This window comes from Chelmon rostratus, chromosome 4, assembly GCF_017976325.1.
Source record: "Chelmon rostratus isolate fCheRos1 chromosome 4, fCheRos1.pri, whole genome shotgun sequence".
Classification (NCBI taxonomy): Eukaryota; Metazoa; Chordata; class Actinopteri; order Chaetodontiformes; family Chaetodontidae; genus Chelmon; species Chelmon rostratus.
The window spans coordinates 422,006-441,620 of NC_055661.1; the positions used below are offsets into that span (position 1 = coordinate 422,006).

Sequence of the window (19,615 nt, forward strand, 5' to 3'; positions counted from 1 at the left end):
GGCCTGCAGGGCGGATGAGGGAGATGGCACGTTTGATTTTTAAATACTGCATACAAAAGTCTGAGCTGGGAATTAGGCTTGGGACAGTGGAGCTGTGTGGGGCTAACAGGTCAATGGTGAGGCTCTTTTTTGTGAATATTTCCTAGTAACTATGGCAGTTGGACCTAGAAAATTGACCTTTTATGAATACTTGTGCCTTGTGTGGTCTGGCCTATCTGGCTCAGAGACAGCTGCCTGTGACATTTGTAAGGGGAATCTAGCATAACCTGCAAATAAGTGTGTTGAAATGACACAGTCAATCACCAAAAAATAAACCCAAAAGAACAGGAACAGGGAACGTCTTGAAGCTGGTGTTGAAAAGCAAGGCTTCTCCACCAGCTAGTAAATACATTTCAGTTGGTGTGTTCTGTACTTTTTTGTGTGTGTCATTCCACTTTACCAGTTAACATTTTTTATGGATTTGAATATTACTATTTCTTTATCTGTGCAGTTCTATTGAATTACTACCAATGTCTGGCCTCAGTTTCATGTTAATTTTGAGATGTTGAATATTTATGTCTCCCACTGAATCACCATATATCGAAATTCCATGTATAGTGTTTAGTTTTCATATGTGTCCAACACATTTTTTCCATCATGTGTATTTGTTACACAGATGCTGTTATTGAATGGGGTAGCTGTACCTCAGCAGGTTGTGTCCAGTATCAGAAAGGCCACTGATTAGTCTGTTTAGCAAGCTTGCAATCTTCAGCCATCACTATGTCATTCATTTATTCATGTGAGTCCTCACTCACTCAGTCCTCTCCTACTTGCTCACTTGCTCAAAACTAGACTATAGAAGTAACAACAAATCAAGCACTCACCGGGAACATAGGCATGAATACAGATAAACCAAGGGAAAAACACAGACATGAACAGAGGTGCGGACATGGACAAAGATGACGCAACAAAACACTCACTAAGGTACTATGGCTGTGGCTATGGCAAGGGATTCAATAAGGGAAATGCAGACGGCAAAGTGACGCAGACAACAACCCGACAAAGACTGGGGGGAGACACAGACTTATATACACAGGGCAGGAACACTAATGACACACAGGTGAAACACATCAGACAATCACAAGGACGGAAAACACAGGAAGTAAGTAAACCAAGAAGCAAGGTGGCCCACGATGCCCTGTGCATTTTTAACCACCCGTGCCAGTTGTTTCCTCTCCTGTGCCGTACAGCTGCCATACCACACTGTCACACTAAGGCAGAGGATGCTTTCAATTGTGGCCCTGTAGAAGTTAACGAGCAACCGAGAGGAGAGCCCAGCCCGTTTCAGTTTCCTGAGGAAGAAGAGCCTTTGTTGTGCCTTCTTCACCAGGCGGGAGGTGTTCATGGACCAGGAGAGGTCAGATGTGATGTGGAGGCCCAGGAACATGATGTTGTCCACACGCTCCACCACTTCTTCGTCCATTAGGAGGGGGGCGTGATCCGTCTTTCTGGACCTCCTGAAATCCACAATGACCTCCTTGGTCTTCCCTGTGTTCAGCACCAGGTTGTTGGCTGAACACCACTGGCCAGTGGATGAACCAAAACAGACATTTTCATTTGGTTCTTTGTCAGGTATTTCAATGTACTTGACAAGGCAAGGTACTATCACTTTGATGCAAAAATCCTCCTTAATGTGTGATTTTCTCAAGCTAAGTGGCAAGGCAATTGGTTGTCAGGTGTTAAAAATTGTCCCCTGGCACTTAAACATGTTCATTGTTAAGACCTAAAAGACTTGAGGAATTAGTCAAGGCCTGCAACTAATGATTATTTTCTTTTTCAATTAATTGACTAATAGTTTAATGTACAAAATGTGAAAATATAAATTGTCGTCACACTTATGTTTATTTATTTATTTTATTTATTTATTTAGGACAGTGCACATTGATGAACATTGCTGTAAATGTGCCAGTTTATAGCTGATTAGCTAATTTGCAACTGTAGTCCTTGGGCAGAATGTTAGTTGCCTAATAAAACAACATGGAAGTACACATTAAAAACATGGAAGTACACATTACATAAAAATACAATTACACAATACACATTTCAAAATTACATTCACAAGCACACAATTTAATACAGTCCAACTTAACCAGATCCAGTGGTCTCAGTCTACTTAATGGACACACTTCTGGGCATCCTTTAACCAGTCTTTAAGCTTTGCTTTAAAAGAGGAATATGTAAGACATTCCCTTACTGTGGAGGGAAGACTGTTCCAGATGCCCCCCCCCCCCCCCCCAAGACAGACAACACATTTCTACCAAAGGTGGTCCGCAGGCCCTGGTGTTCATACCCCTGACAGTCCTGTTTTTTATAAATTCATTCAGAGGTGGGGGGGCAAGACCGTGAAGACTTTTGTATATAGCGCACGCAAATTTATAGACCTTGAAACTATGAAAACTTAGAAAACTATACTTTTTAAGGATATTACAGATGTGATAAGAGTACGTTTTTTTGTCCAGTGTCTTTAAAGTTTTTTTATAAAGGGATTCTATTGGTTGGAGTGCTGATGAACATGCCAGTGCCCAGCTAGTGAAACAATAGTCAATGTGTGAGAGGATCATGCAATGTAAAAACATCAGAGCAGCAGTATTATTTAATGAGTTCCTTATTTGCCTGAAGTTTGCCAGGTTGTGTTTAACCAAATTAGATACCTTTTTAATGTGTTTACTGAATGAGAGTGTCGAGTCCAGGATGACTCCAAGATATTTGAACTCGTGTACCAACGAGAGCTCCTCTCCTCCCAGAAACACACCAGAATGAACAATTTTTGGTGGCTGTTTTGCAAAAAACATACAGACACTTTTTTTGACGTTTAGGCAAAGACAGGATTTAGTGAGCCAGTTTTGAACTTTACACATTGCTAATGTGAGACTCTGAGCAGCCTCTGTTGTATTTTTTGCGGCGGCAAAAATAACCGCGTCATCCGCATAAAGCTGGGCATGGACACCTTCACAGACATCAAAGAAATCATTTATGTACAAGGAAAACAGTAAAGGGCCAAGTACTGATCCTTGGGGGACCCCCACTGGGCAATCCAGGCATGGGGACCTGACACCATCGACCACCACACACTGCTTTCTATCTGCAAGATAGGATCCGAACCAATCAAGGGCCTGTGTAGAGAAATAGAATTTAGATAGCTTGGTTAGCAGTATCTGGTGATCGACAGTGTCAAATGCCCTTTTGAGGTCCAGAAAACCAGCTCCCACACAGCTGTTCCTATCTAGAAGGCACTTAGTTCTTTCCATAAACATAGTAATGGCTGATTCTGTGGAATGATGTGCCCGGAATCCAAACTGCATCGGGTGTAGTGTTGTAGAACCCATGTTAAGATGTTCTATTAACTGTGTGGCTACCCATTTTTCTATTATTTTAGAGATGACCGGAAGAATACTAATTGGTCTGTAGTTGTTTAATTCAGATTTACTCCCTGCTTTAAAGATTGGAGTTATCACGCTCACCTTCCAGTTGTTCGGGACAACGGAGTGCTTAATAGATATATTTATCAACTGTGTAATGGGGCGAACAAGGGACTCTTTGTGATATATTAGAAAATTTATGTCAAGTCCATGAACATCCTTGGCATTAGATTTGTTAAGAGCGCAAATGATTTTCATTACCTCTTTTTCAGAGATTCGCTTATGTTAAAGATGCAGTGTTCGCGATTGACTGGATGGTAAACACAACCAGGGGTAGTGAACAGACGTGATATTTCTTGAATAGAGTTTATAAAGAAAGAATTAAATTCTGTGGCCAAAATGGCCGTATCGTTCACTAGCTGATTCTTTATATTTATCTCCATTCCTTTACTGTTTGGTTTGGTCTGTCGACTGGATAGTTTATTGATCTCCTTCCATACCTTTTTTGGATTTCCTTTAGCAGACTCAATTATATTCAGAAAATAGTTTGCTTTTGCTTTTCGTAAGGATGATGTGACTTTATTTCGTGCTGAGGTGAAATTTTGGCGGTCAATAATCAGCCCAGATTTCAATGAATTTTTGAGTGTCTGGTCTCTAATTTTTAACAGTGTGCCACATTCATTAGTGAACCATTGAAGGGAGATGGATTTCCTGGTCCTTGCGTTCCCTTTCCTGGAGAAAGACAACATAACCTCCCTGATTTTATTGGAGTCAGTGCTTTGGTTTATATCATAACAAGAGATAAGATTATCCCATTCTAGCTCCTTGAGAGCTTTGTCAATATTTGGTTGTTGATTCTTCGGAACGAAGTTATAGTTCGAGGACTTATTAGACAGAGATGTATGAGACTTTAGGAGATGGTTTTTATTTAACTTACGGGAAAAGAAGATTACATTATGATCTGAAAGTCCTGTGATAAGGTTGTAAGTCTTAATGATTCTATCCGGCTTGTTTGTGAACAGCAAGTCAATTTTAGTTTTGGAGCAGTTTGTTAATCTGGTTGGTTGGTTGATTAATTGTTTTAGGTTAATAGAATCAGTGATTGTCTTAAGATTTTTTCTGTCTTTCTTGTTGTCCCAGTTTACATTCAAGTCTCCAATCAAGATGATCTCCTTTTTGTGATTTAATGATTTAAGCAGAGCCTTGAGTTGATCATAAAAATCTGCATTAGCTGTAGGTTTACGATACATGCAGATAACAATAAAAGACATTTTGGCAGAGAGGGTGATATTTACCATGACACATTCTAGATTGATGTCTTTAGGTAATTCTATCTGGCTGCAATTTATAGTGCTCCTAACATATAGCAGAACCCCCCCTCCTTTCCCGTAGCCTCTGTCCTTTCTAAAAACATGATAGTCATTTAATGCAACAGCAGCTTCAGGTGAAGAGGCGGATAGCCAGGTTTCTGTGAGACCCAAAAAGTCAATGTTTGAGTTATTCAGCAGATGTTCCAGTTGTTCTCGTTTTGGGACCATACTACGGACATTTAAGTGACTGCCGAGTAAGCCCCTGTTTTTATATTTTGGGTCCCATACTGTTCTAGCATGATTTAATGTTTGAAACAGTTTTGAGGATCGGTACCTTTTCATCACCGGGTTTCTGTGTACGGCTTGCCTCGTACTAGTGTCAGCCCCGCTGGTGTCCGTAGGCGGCGAGGCTCGGGCGACCCGACTGGAGCGATGCCGATGATCACCATCCGGTGACCGTGGTAGGCCCAGTCAGGCGTGGGAGATGTTGTTGCTCACCGGTTGCAGGCCCTGGGGAGGTGGGCAAGGCTCTGCTGGTTGCTGGACCATGGGCCGTGAGTGCGTCCTTACTTCCACCAGGAGCCTGAGGAATCAGGTGCCGGAGATGTGGATGAGGTGTTAGTCCTCCGGCTGTCGCTGGTGGAGGAGCAAGCCACTCCGCTGCTACGCTGGTGGCCGTGGACACAGCCCCGCAGAGGGCCGCTCGCGGTGGTGCTGGTGGCGGTAGCCTCCCGACTGGCGCTGGGAATGCTAGCCCGGCTGTCGCTGGTGGTGGAGTGGGCCATTCTGCTGCTGGGCAAGGGGCCGTGGGCGCGACCCCGCAGAGGGCCGCTCGTGGTGGCGCTAGCCTCCCGACGGGCGCTGGGGATGCTAGCCCAACTGGCAGTAATGGCGGAGTGAGCCGCTCTGCTGAAACGGGGAGGCAGAGCTGCCTGAACACCGGCGGAGGGAGATGGAGCAGCGTCAGTAGCATGCAGGCTAGAGAGGTAGTTTGCTGCCCAGTTGCTGTGGCGATGGGCGGGAGCAAGTGTGATGGGATGGCTATCCCTGTGTTTGGTGGTTCTGGCCCTGGACATGGGTGGATGTCGCCAGATAGGAGTAGACACAGGGAGATGATAGTGAGGATGTCCTCCTTGCCGCTCTGTGTCAGCGGGCGTAATGATTACCGCTCAAGCGCCCCATGGATCATGCAGTTACCGTGCCCGAGATGTTTTGCTTCTGGGAGAACTGCCGGGATGTAGAAGTTTGGGTAATTTTCCATGTGTTCTCCAACGAAAGCTTTTGGGATTTGGAGTGTTCTTAGGCGTGACAGTGCGGTCATGATGGTTAGGATCAAGCAGAGACCCCGAACTGTGCCTGCCACTGCGCTCCTCACACACTTCCTCGTACGCTTCCTGACAGCTGCCGTCGCCATGACAGCCGCCGTCGCCATCTTTCTAGAGGAGGCGCCCGGTCTGATCTATCTGTGATTTGACGACATGTGATCATGTCGTCAAATCACTTGCTTTGTCTGACCAACAGTCCAAAACTTAAATATATTTCCTTACAATCATAGAAAGCAGGGGAAGGCAGCAAACGACTAGGAACTCCATTTTCACTCCTAATTCGGCAAATACAGACGTTTGGTCAGGACCACTTCAAATATCTCTGACTCACCCTGGACAAAAAACTGAGTTTTAAACAACACACCACTGACAACCATAAATGCTGCCAACAAAGACTCTCCATCTCCAACTCAAAGCACTTTCGTTTGCTCCCTCAGGGGGGCTAGATTAAAAGTCTGTATACGTCGTTTCTGGACGTCATATAGATGTCAATGAAATATGTGTTAAAGACAAAAATTACTGGATATCCAGAAGACTTGCTGACTGCATGAGGATGGTGACTTTACATTTGGAAATGTTAAACATTCAAATTGGGTAACTGGGGAGAGCAGCTTGTAAAAGTAGTACCCTTCACTGCAATGCACTGACTTGAAATGATCACCATCATAGCTTTGCAACCATTCATTCCTTTGACCACTCCACGAAATCACTTATATATGTCAAATGCTTTCATTCTCTCACTTGAACCAAAGTGTAAAAATGTTAATACAAAACTTTACATCCGATCTGAACATCTGATCACAAAATCTAATTTTAACATAATTTGATCACCACTGTAAGAATTTTTTAATTTAATTTTTTTAAACACTTCCATGCATGGTGTCACTTCATTGGACTGATGCCTGGAACCAGTACCACATCCCAAAAAGCAGGCAGCAGACTCCAAAAGTCTTGTCCACATATAATATTTGTAACTCTTACAGCTGCAAACAAAGTCTTTACTGCTTATATCCACCTCTTCCCACCCTCCCCGGAGCATGTTTGAGGTGGTCAGCTGCTGCAGTTCTCATCTGGGCCTCTGTTGCAGAACTGTCCCACTGCATGACAGCAGCTAAAAAACAAACACAAAAATCATGTAAGGTCAATAAATGCAGACGCTACTGTTTAGACTTAAGGCACAAACACATAGCAAAACACAAAGAACCATTTTTTGTGCAGCATGACTAGAACCTCTTACAAGAGAGCTAAAAGGAATAAAAAGCTACGACAAATCTGAGAGAGACTGGTCGCCACCACTGCACCCCGTAGGACACATCAGTTATGTGCAAATTCAGCTATTCGGAATACAGTTAGGTAACGCAGAAAAAAAAGACAGACAAAGTGATGTCAAGTTGAGGGTGGACTGAGTCTTTTGTTGTTTTTAACAGGTAGGCTGCATGTGTCTGTGTGTATTACGGGTACGCGCCTAAAATACAAGCGACCGTTATTTTTCCAAGTCGCTTGGAGTAAGAAGACTTCATAAAATGTCTATCTAGCTTGCGTGTGTTTTACAAAAGTGAAATTAACTTCTTACCTTAAAATAGTCCAGGTGCAAGTCGTCCTGTGGCAGGACTTCCTCCTTTGCAAATGACCTTTTTTCATGCAGACGTCATATCCATCCATTGATATTTTTTTCTCCACTGAACTAGAGAAAAACTAATACATGGCAGGTTGGGTCCACTTAAAAGCTCGCTACCATGTTAAAAAAGGTTGGGGAAAAAATCGTTAAAAGCAATGATACCTACCATGAGTCCAAAATATGTCGTTACAATCACCATATTTTTCACAGCAGATGGCTATCAGCCTGGTAACATGAACAGGATTGGTTAATTTAACTCAACTTTATTGATACTGTGTAGTATTTTTCATACAAATATAGCCTAAAATGCTTTTAATAGCAAAATCTAAACATGACAGTACATTAACTAATTCACACTTTTTTATGGAACATGTCAAGATAAATAAAAGTGTTTTTTGTTTTGTCCACTGAACAGTTTAATTCACCTAGGACCCTTTGTTGGCCTGGCTGAATTCTCAGTGTTATTTAATTATTTGCCCACTAATTCTGGTTGTCAGTGGAAGTCCAAATGATATCTTGTCAGAATTCTATACCAGCTGTGTTTTCCACTGGACTTTCAGAGTGTGGCCTGTCAGAATGTGTCCTTTCAATTTATTTTTGTCTTTGGTAGACGTCCAGAATTTGGCCAGGCTGAACTCTTTTCTCAATGTCATTTATTAACTAATTCTAGATGTCATATAAACATCCAGATTGTGGCCTGTTGGAACGTCTATTTTCAACTAGTTCTGGTTGTCTGTCGACGTCTAAAACCAGGCCAGGCTGAACTCTTTTCTCAATGTCATTTATTGACTAATTCTGGATGTCATATAAACATTCAGATTGTGGCCTGTTGGAACGTCTATTTTTAACTAGTTCTGGTTGCCTGTGGAGGTCTAAAGTCAGGCCAGGCCGAACTCTTTTCTCAATGTCATTTATTGACTAATTCTGGATGTCACATGGACGTCCAGGTTACAGCCTGGATGGACAGATGTGATATCAACTTGTCTTGGATGTCCACAGACGTTGCTTGCTCAGTTGGTCAGCATTGATGCTGATGGGGGTGTGCGTGGGGTTGGAGGTTGACCTGTGTGTGCTGGAGGAGTTGAAGACCAGTTCATTTGTTTTGGGGGCATTTAACTAAAGGTGATTATCTGTGCACCACTGTCTGAGATGAGAGGTAGAGTCATGGTAGGTTGCAACCAAGGTGTTATTATTGAGTAGTGCAGGTACAGCAGTGTCGTCTGAGTATTTTTAGGTATGTGATGATGGGTAAGGTGCTAACACAGTCATTGGTGTAGATGGTAAACAGGAAGGGCTTAGGACACAACCTTGTGGGGCTCCAGTGTTGGTGATGGAGGATGAGGATATTGTGCTGCCCAGTCTCACAGACTGTGGTCTGTCACTGAGGAAGCTGAACCCTAACTCAGTGGATGAGAAGTGGTGGTGGAAGTGTTCTAGGAGGGAGTGGAGGAGACATTCCACCAAACACAAATTTCCATACTTTTTGTGCTATGTTTTTGTGACTAAAGATCCTAAAGTGCTCACAATAGACATTTTACATCTACAGTTCCATTACAGCTGAACAGGAGTGAAAACAGCTTTGGTGTGTTGTTGCCGGATTACACGCGTATACTGTTGGGAAAATATTACCAGATTACATGTCCTAACTGAGGAAGTTGGTTTGGTTAAGTGATAACTGTGTGTGTACCATGTAATGTGTATTTATGTTTATCTGTCTGTCTGTCATGTAGGATGAGTTTCATCCGTTCATTGAGGCTTTGCTGCCCCAGGTACGTGCCTTCGCCTACACATGGTTCAACCTCCAGGCCAGAAAAAGAAAGTACTTCAAAAAACATGAGAAAAGGATGACTAAAGAAGAAGAGAGAGCTGTCAAAGACGAACTGCTAGGGGAGAAGGCAGAGGTAGGATAAATAAATGTGGCGGACAATTAAAATAAAAATTTGAATTTATTTTTACAAATCAGGTCGCTAAAATTACCATATTATCATATTCATATATTTAACACATTTCCAAATTACAGTTACGGGTCTGAAAACCATTTTTAATATGCTACGAGGCAATGTGTTAATAGACATAACTCTCTTTACAACACCATTCTGTTCCTAGGTGAAACAGAAGTGGGCCAGCCGTCTTTTGGCCAAGCTAAGAAAGGACATTAGACCTGAATGCAGAGAAGACTTTGTCCTGTCAATCACTGGGAAGAAAGCTGCATGCTGTGTCCTGTCAAACCCTGACCAGAAAGGCAAAATGAGACGCATAGACTGTCTCCGACAAGCAGACAAGGTAAACTAAATTCTGGGAATAGTACATGTTCATTTCCAGTAGTTCTGTTCCACAGTTATGTTTGCATGTTATCCACCATCAAATGAATGTTTGTGTGAATTTGTGAGTGCAGACTTAAAGCACTTTGAGTGGTCGTCAGACAAGAAAAGCACAATTTAAATACAGTCCATTTGCCATGGTCTGTACATGAATGTAAATGAACCCAATTGTACACTGTATTTTTTGTCTTTTTGGCTGAAATGAGTGTACTTATTTTTTCTCACCCTAGATATGAATTTTGTGTCTCCAATCTCCTGTGAAATTGAGAGTAAAATCATCAAATGGTTACAGCAGAGTTATTTTTATTTTTTATGAAATGTTTTTGTGTCATGGGTCATAAAGGAGAACAATGGTCATGTCTCTGAGTGAGGGCTATGTTTCATCAACTTTATTTTTCAATAGTCACATCAAACAAGTAGCTCATAGGAGCAATACGTCTTTAGAAATACAATATATGAGTATTGAGTAATGATTGAACTCTGATTGATTGATTTCTCCATAAACAAATGATTTATGATCTCTTACTGAGCGACAGCAGCTCTTACCTCCAACAAAGGAGACCAGAGCTGGACTTCGTGGATGATTTGTTTTGAGGAAACACAGAACAGGCGGGGATGTAGGACAGTGTGTCTGCCTCCATGAACTGATGCAGAAAGGTTAGTTAGGTTTAGTCTAGGATGACAGGTGAGAGGCCCGTTGGAGAACCTGGGAGCAGACAGAATCTGGGATAAAGAGACAATTAACAGGGCAGAGTCGCCAATTTGTTGGCTGCTCTTTTACCAGCAACTGAATCTGCCAGGTGACGTCAGCAATAAAGCAGGTTAGATTCCAAATCAGTACTTGTGTCTTTCATTGAGAACAGGCCTGACAGTTTGATATGTTACGATGAAGTTAAATCTGACAAAAAACAGAGCCTACCCGTTGGGAGTTCAGTCGCTAAACTGATTGGATTTAGGCAAGGTTCTTGTTGCCTATCCACATTATTAATGGCTTGTCTGCTCCCTCCAACCAGTGGGGCCACTCCTTCAGGGTCAGCTTAACAGTGAGGAGCTCCCAGTCCCAAGTACAGGAGTGGAGTTTGTTATTAGTGGAGGCTCACTGTGAAAGAACAGCACCTACCCCAGTATCTGAAGCCTCCAAGGACCAGCAGAAGAGGGTGGAGGTGAAGGCAGTGAGGGGAGTAATGAGCTCAGCTCACCTGTATTTCTCCTATTTTACTGGGTGCATGGGGCAGAAGGACAGGCAGTGACCAGTGTAGCTGCAATAGAGGCAGGACTTCATGGGCACAGGTTCAAAGCTACTGCGAAGGTGTTAGGTGTGTTCGGGGTGTCAGCTGTCAGACAGCCCTCTCTTGACGGCGCTCAGTTCATCCTTTATTACATCATTTAAAAGCATTTTGGAAAGACACACCCTCACCATTTCATCCATTCGCCACTGCCAGGGTCCTGAAATCAATGGCCAGCTCAGCGACACTCCAGGAGCCCTTCTGAAGGAAAAGCAGACATTTAGCACTATCTTTACCACAGACAGGATGATCAAATAGCTTCAACATGTCCTCAACTAGATTATCATAGGATTAGCATATGGCTGATTTGCTCTCCCATGCTGCTGTACCCCAGGTGGAGCTGGAGAGTGGTGTAAGGAGATTGATCAGGTTGAGAATGGACTGATTACTTTCAATTGGGTCTTTAAGCAGTCCAGAATGCCAGAATGCAGTTCCAAACAAGGTCTCAAGTTGTATAGGAGGGGGTCAGAGGCAGGGTAAGATAACACTTTATTAAATTAAATCAAATTGTTACATGCAGCAAACAATAAAAGACAGACATTAGAGGGTCAAAATACTCAATAAGAAAGGTATACTGAATAAAAATATAGAAAAACAGCTATGTATATGTACATTATACACAGGAGTTTGACAATACTGCTGCCACAAGAATATCAAAATATGTTGCCTTCAGATAAACAGATAATAAATACAGTCTTAACTCTATTGCATAGTGGAAGGAAATATACAAAAAACAGTACAAAAATATGCAATATTGCACAATATGTATGCGCATAAATAACAGTAGTGATGTTGTAGTGGGAAACAACATCAACATCCCTCTCAGAGCTTCCACAGCCCCAGTAGACCACTGCATAGAAGATTGCAGATGCCACCACAGAGTCATAAGAAGTTTTTAACAGTGTCCTACACACTCCAAAGGACTTAAGTCTTCTTGGCAGATGGAGACGACTTTGGCCCTTCCTGTACAAGACATCTGTGTTGTTTGTCCAGTCCAGTTTGTGGTTGAGGTGAACAGCCAGGTCTTTTTACTCGTCCACAATCTCCTGGATGTTCCCCCATGTAATCTGTGGCACCTTCCTGCTGAAGTCTATCACCATCACCTTGGTCTAGCTGGTGTTTATGTGCAGGTGGTTCAGTCCACACCAGTTGACAAAGTTGGTGATGACTTCCCTGTAATCTAATTCGTTCCCCTGTGAGACACATCCAAGGATGGCGGTATCATCGAACTTCTGGAGGTGGCAGCTGTCTGAGTTGTGCCTGAAGTCAGATGTATAGTGGGAGAAGAGGAAAGGAAACTGTACCATGTGAAATTCCCTTGCTGCAAACTACTACATCAGATACACAGTCACTAAGCCTCACATACTGTTGTCTGTTGATGAGGTAGTCGATGGTCTATGCAGCCAGGTGGTGGTCTACTCCAGTTCCATACTGCTTCCCCCTCAGCAGTGACGGCTGGATTGTGATGAAAGCACTGGAGAAGTCAAAAAATGTGACCCTTACCATGCTCCTGGTGTTCTCCAAGTGGGAAAGAGACCTGTGTAGCAGGTACATGACTGTCATCTTCCAAACCAATGTCTGGTCGGTATGCAAACTGTAGGGAGTCCAGCTTGCTGTTCACCACATGACGGAGGTGGTTCAGTATGATCCTCTCCTTCATCTTTATCGTGTGGGAAGTTAAGGCTACCGGCATGACGTAGTTGGGCTCCCTGGATTTCAACTTCTTTGTGGAACCACACAGGAAGTTTTGGAGTCTGGAGTCTCTCCAGACTGAAGCTCAGGTTGAAGATGAAAATCCCATTTAGCTGATCTGCACAGTCCCTGAGCAGCCTGGAGCTGATGCCATCAAGGCCAGTAGCCTTCCTCGCCTTCATCCCCCTGAGCTCCTTCCTCACCTGATGATCTGCTGTTGTGGAGAGGCTTGGGGGGAGGGGTATGTGGTCTGTGATATGGAGTGGAAGGGGGTGAAGTGGTGTGAGGAGGGTGCTGCTGGTGTGAGGGATGCTCCAGGGGTGAAGGGGAGGGGGTATGGGGAAGTGACATTGTCTTGTCTGGGCTCTTGTGGGTGGGGGAGGGAACAGGGGTAGAGTAAAATCTGAAAAAACAGATTCAGCTCACTTGCCCATCCCAATCTTCACATTCAGGGTCCCTGCCGCTGTCACTGCTGTGGCCTGAGATGGTTTTTAGACCCCTCAAACCTCTCTGGCATTGTTCCCCCGAAGGCGCTCCTCCAGCTTCCTTCTGTAGCTGTGTTTACCTCTTCTCATCTTCCTTTTCAGCTCCTTCTGCACCCTCATCAGCTCAGTTTTGTCCACAAATCTAAAAACTGTCTTCTTCTCATTCAATATGGCTTTCAATTCCAGGGATGTTGTTTTTAATAGTCCAAGAAACAGTAAAAAACAAATCACTAGTCTCACCAGCTGTACATCCATACATGCGCATGATCGACAGAGAGTATTGCTGGAAGAAACACAAGAAAAACACACTCAAGTAAAGAAAAACGATCAGAGCTGCTTTAACAAACTGCTACTCTTGTGGCACCTGCTTGAATCAATATTGAAGAAGAAGGATTCTGACTAGAAAGGTTGCAGACACAGAGAAAGGAGAATTAACAAAGGCTTGATTAAACAAAGAGATCCAAAAGGCTGGAAGGAGACAAACTGGTGGTGAGGTGGAGTTGAAGTCCAGTCTTTAAAGCAGAGAAGATTCGCAATGATAAGCAGCTGTCAGCCCGACACCTGAACACCTGATCCCACTCCTGTAATCACAGCACAAGACAGACAGACAGAGAGAGAGGGAGGGGAGAGTCTGCTGAAGGAAGGAGAGAGGGCCGAAGCAGACGGTGTGTGCCCTGTCTGACACACCTGCCAGGACAACAGTCCCTGATGAGTCTCCATCACATGTTGTCATGCAACTCAGGCATCATGTAATTGGTTTAGTTATGAAGGACAGACAGACATCTGGTTCAATACATTTCAGGCTACCATCTGATCTGATTCATGTTTATTTTGGAATCTGCGGTTGGGGTGAAAAAGCCGCATGCTGCTGTGCCAGCTTCGACCAGTGAAATTGGTACTAACTGTTCATTTTGCCCTTGGCTCAAAAATAGAGGTGCTGGAATGACACGTATAGAAACATTACACGTATAGAAACATGGCAAAAATATGGAAGCAGCAACATGTGCCCTGATGCCCCATCCCCCACACAAATACAGAGGACTATTAAGTTTTACCTCTTTCTGCTTTTATTTATTTCTGTTGTTTTTAAGCAATAATGATTATGTTTTGTTTTTGACAAGGTGTGGAGGTTGGACCTTGTGATGGTCATCCTGTTTAAAGGAATCCCATTGGAAAGCACAGATGGAGAGCGGCTGGTGAAGGGAGGCCAGTGCTCCAACCCAGTCCTTTGTGTCCAGCCTCGACACATCTCTGTCTCTGTCAAAGAACTTGACCTCTACCTCGCTTACTATGTACAAGAAAGAGGTATGTACCAACACACACTGTAATGTCGCTCTTTGCTTTGAAACATTGAAGTGTGTTATCTATGTTATTCTTCATTTGTGAGCTGAGATACAGTATATTTCAGGTAAAACTTAACAATTTACTGCTTTGAGATATTGTGCTGACTGAGAGACTGTGAGACTGGGAGACCTGGTGGATTCTGCTGTCACCATTATGCAACCTAGGGGATTACCAAACACACACACACATGCGCGCACACACAGACACAGACACACACACAGACACACACACACACACACACACACAAACAAAATAATGTATTTTTTCTCCTCAGTTTCTGTTGGCTCAGAATTTGCTTCAGATTTAAAGGACTGGTCATGACATGACCTGCGTCTGCGTCATCTTGCGTCCGTGCCTTGCCATAGCCATAGCCATAGCCATAGCCCCATAGTGAGTGTTCTTCGTTGCGTTTCTTTGTTCTTGTCGGTGCCGTGTTTCATATGAGTGTTCTTTGGTTTGTCTTTGTTCTTGCTTTTACTGCCTTCATGCAAATGTTTGTCTGTGTCACCCTGCTGTCTGCTTTTCCATAGAATATCTTGCCATAGTCCCTCAGTGAGTGTTATTTGGTTGTGTTATCTCTATTCATGTCCGTGTCTCTGTTCATGTCTGTGTTATCCCTTGGTTTGTCTGTGTTCTTGTCTGTGTCGTGTTTCATGAGTTTTCCTTGTATTATAATTTCTATAGTCTAGTTTTGTTGCTTTGGTTACTAGTTATAGCCAATTTTTAGTTCTTTGTTAGATTGTTCTTTGGTTTTGTTTTATTTCATAGTAGTGTTATTTTCCTCCGAGTTTTCAGGAGTGATTTTTGTTTCTATTGTTTTGTTAGTTAGTTCTTAAGGTCTTGGTTAGCCATTTGTTTCTTCCTCCTTTGGGAGAGTTTTCTGTTCTTTATTTTATTCATAGTCTTGTCCCCTCCGTTGTGTCTTGTGTTCATGTATTGTCATTCCCGGTGTTGCGTCGTTGTTGTGTGAACTCTTTTATCCTTGTGTGTCTTTAGTCATTAGTCCCCTGAGTTTTGGTTGTCTTGGGTTTTGGTTGTGTTAAATAAATTTGTTTATTTTGGAATCTACGCCCCCTCACAGTAAAGGCTTATTGCTTATTGCTATGAACCTGCAGGTAGTGGTATAGTATCAGCAGTAGCTTTACCCGTCAGCATTACCTCAATCTTTCAACTGAATGGAGAAAAACAGAAAACACCAAAACAGATAAGATGCTGTCAAGGCTGCACCTGCCCTCAAAGAATGTGTGAACTATTCTGTGGAGAAACCAGATCTGTTGAGGATGTCTCTGAAGTGACCAAGAAATTAGTGGCAGTTGACCAGTGTCAGTCTTTCTGTGTTTGATAATATACAGTATTAAAGTGAAGCAGTTTTACACACAGAGGTGGTGCAAGGCATTAAGGTAGGTGGCACTAGAAACAAGAATGAAACACCTGGGGCCTGTTGCACAAAACCAGGATAAGGGATTAAGTCGGGATATGTTGGTTATCCTGGATCAACTTATCCTTGATCTGGTTGCACAAAAGCGGGATAGGGGGAAGTGGGATATGTTTTGACATAAGTTACCATGGAGATTTATTCTGTGGAGCTAGCCTGCTCCAGACCAGGCTAAGTTCCAGGATCTATTTGATCTCATCCCATATCTCAGTCAGCAGTTACCACAAATGGAAACCAATATTTATTCCACTTCCCACTACACAGTCATTTGTGATCATTAATTGCAATCATATATATATATATATATATATATATATATATATATATATATATATATATATATATATATGCAAATACTATGCTATGCAAAATATGCAAATAATGTATAAAGCAAAGAATAACTTACTGCCAGGTAATGTTCAGAAACGGTTTTGTGATAGAGAGGGATGTTATAAATTAAGGGCTGAGTTAAATTTAAAGATTCTTAAAGTGCGCACTACACTGAAAAGATTTTGTGTTACGATCTGTGGAGTAAAACTATGGAACAAATTGTGTGTAGAGATAAAACAAATATCTAACATAAGTTAGTTTAAAAAAAGGTATAAAAAATTGATTCTTGCGATATATAGTAATGACTAATAGGTATTTGGGTGTGTTTTGTGAATCACTTTTTTCTTTACATAATGTAACTGTCAATGCCTGCATACTGTGCACGTTATTCATCGGTAATTGCTGAATATATGGATCATGTATAGGTTGAGGATGAATCAGGATGTTTCAGTCATGAGTTTTTTTGATAAAATGTAATAGTACTTAAGGGGTAGGGTTTAATAAGTTTACACTTCTTCCTACTCCCTTTTGCTCATGTAATCTGAGATCAGCATGAATTGGAGAGGGTGACACCTTTTTTCTTCTGTATTTTTATCATCACTTTTTGTCTGTTTGCTTTGTTTTTTTCATTACATGATTGAAAAAAAGGAATCAATAGAAAAATACACATCATATAGTAACATGATGACATGAAGTTCCTTTATTGAATAGAATAAATCAAAGTACTCCATCAGTTCCTTTCAAAAGTGAAGTCACACAGTGCTCTACAAGATAGAAAGCACAGAATCAAAGCAAATTAATCATGACAAGAATAAATACACATTCTCAAAGGTCTGTATATAAAACACCCTGCATGTCTGCACGGAATAAATGCAGGACAAATCGATACTTAACAAATGAACAGACAAATGTCAGGTCTGTACACACAGTACACAGCACAATAGGCCAAATGAATAGAAAATAACACCTCTGCTATTGCAGGCCATATTCAACTTAAATGTATAGAATGCACTTTAACTGAAATAATTTACAACATATTGATCTCTGATCAGCCAACCGCTGTCGTCATCCGGGAAGATGGCTGGATTGTCCCAGTCCACGTCTGATGGCACTCTGGGGGCCCTCTCCTTCCTCAGGCAGGCCACATTATGGAGGACAGCACAAGCCACAGTAATGTCGCTTGCTCTGTCTGGACCGACCCTCAGATGGTGCAGACATTGAAAGCGTGCTTTCAGGAGGCCAAAGGTCATCTCGACCCGAGCCCTAGTCCTGGCATGGGCATTGTTATATGCCTGCTGTGCTCCCTGAGGGTCTGCGTAAGGTGTGAGGCAAAAAGGCTCACAGGCATACCCTCAGTCCCCCAGCAGCACACCAGAGAATTCACCTGTGAATGCAAAATGTCATCAATGGAGGGACAGTCTTCACACAACCTTGATGTTAAAAGTGGCTATTATTCGAGGTCATGTGGCTCACCTTGTGACAGGCGGCGATAGACTGCAGAGGACCGAAGGATTTGGGAATCATGGACTGAGCCAGGCCACTTTGCCACAACATTTCTGATCAGGTAGTCAGCATTGCAGACCATCTGAAATGATAAGATGTAGACTATTAAACCAATCAATGCACATCACAAGCAATGTACAGTGTTCATTAATGTCATAAAGTCATGTTCACCTGAACATTAATGCTGTGAAAGGATTTCCTGTTCCTGTTTCCTGTCTCCCTCATGGGTACCTGAGGGGTTAGGTCAGCTAGTGGTGACCCACCACCCGTACCTTGCCTGTGGGGTTTTTTTTTTTAATTGATATAAGTACAGACAATATGTGAGCAGGCACCCTCTGGGTACAAAGTATGTACATGCATAATATTTGTCAGGGCACTTACCATTCTGCAGGATGTTCTTGTACTTTATCTTGACTTGCTGCCAAGTTCGTTTGGGCCCAGTCGTGTTCAATCTGAAAACAATAAATTAAATTAAAAAAATGAACAAAGGACACACACACATAATGAATGAAACAACAGAGGAGCATGAGGAGCAAATACGGAGCTGCATTTACATGATTTTACTCACATCTGCAGTCAGTTTCACTGGCAGTTCCAGCTGTTTCATAATCAGAATACAACTACGTTTTTGGGGATGTTAAACTATTTGGATTGTAATTGTGATGGTTTCAGTGGAGTTCTTACGCATTCAGGCGATCTGCAATACTTTGCCACGCTTTCTCTTGTTGTTTTATGGCAGTGGCGGTGTTTCCTTTTTTTTAAAATTTGGTCTTTCACCTTCTCATATGTCTCCATAATTATCTCCTGCTCCAACGGGGAGAAGTATGCTGCACGAGCTGCCATGGTGAATCAGTGAATCTGTGATTGATTGTGGGCCCTATTTGAGGAGCTGTGTGCTGCAACTTATCCAGGATTGGTTTCACCTGGCTTGATGAATCCGTGTCTACTCATCCTGGCTTGGCGTTTGTGCAACCAATTAAGCCTGAACTCTGTTGTTTTGGATTGGTTGAGCCAGGCTCAATAACTTATCCTGGAAGTCTGAATCTACTTTTGTGCAACGGGCCCCTGAGACAACAAAAATAGTATTTTGACTAGTGCTGTTCATATTGTATCTCTACAGTGTGGAACTGCTACATGGTTCTCATGCTGGTCTTGACAATCGTGCATGTACATTCACCTCTGCAATTACATAATTGCAGCTGGCTCCTTAGCGATTTTTTGGAAATTTGAACTGAGCCAGTTACTTTCTCTTTCATCTCCTTCAACACCAAGATAGCCAGAAGAATACTGAAGCAAGTAGAAGAAAAAACACAGCACACATGCTGTACAATGATAATATGTAGCCATTGTAAAAGTTTGTAATGGTCAATACAGTGATGGAAAAGAATGGCAAGTCCCACAAGGAGTGTGGGAGAGTGACTTGTGTGTATAAACACATTAAAATTTGTGCACAAATGGAAGAGATGGAATGTGATTTGGTTCCGCAACTGTGGTCTGTGGAGGTAGAGCAGTCGTCCACTTATCAGAAGGTTGGTGGTTCGATCCCTGGCCTCGGCAGTCTGCATGTC

General features: G+C 42.5%; 1 protein-coding gene across 3 annotated transcripts in view; it reads left to right on the forward strand.

The window, feature by feature from the left end:
• nfic (nuclear factor I/C) overlaps positions 1 to 19,615 on the forward strand; it is an 84,268-nt gene that overhangs the window by 12,790 nt on the left and 51,863 nt on the right. For all 3 annotated transcript variants that reach the window (XM_041934622.1, XM_041934620.1, XM_041934621.1), the window contains exons 2-4: positions 9,382 to 9,552; positions 9,758 to 9,934; positions 14,557 to 14,740. In XM_041934622.1, coding sequence (XP_041790556.1) covers positions 9,382 to 9,552; positions 9,758 to 9,934; positions 14,557 to 14,740 — 532 coding nt within the window. The remainder of the gene's footprint in view (positions 1 to 9,381; positions 9,553 to 9,757; positions 9,935 to 14,556; positions 14,741 to 19,615) is intronic.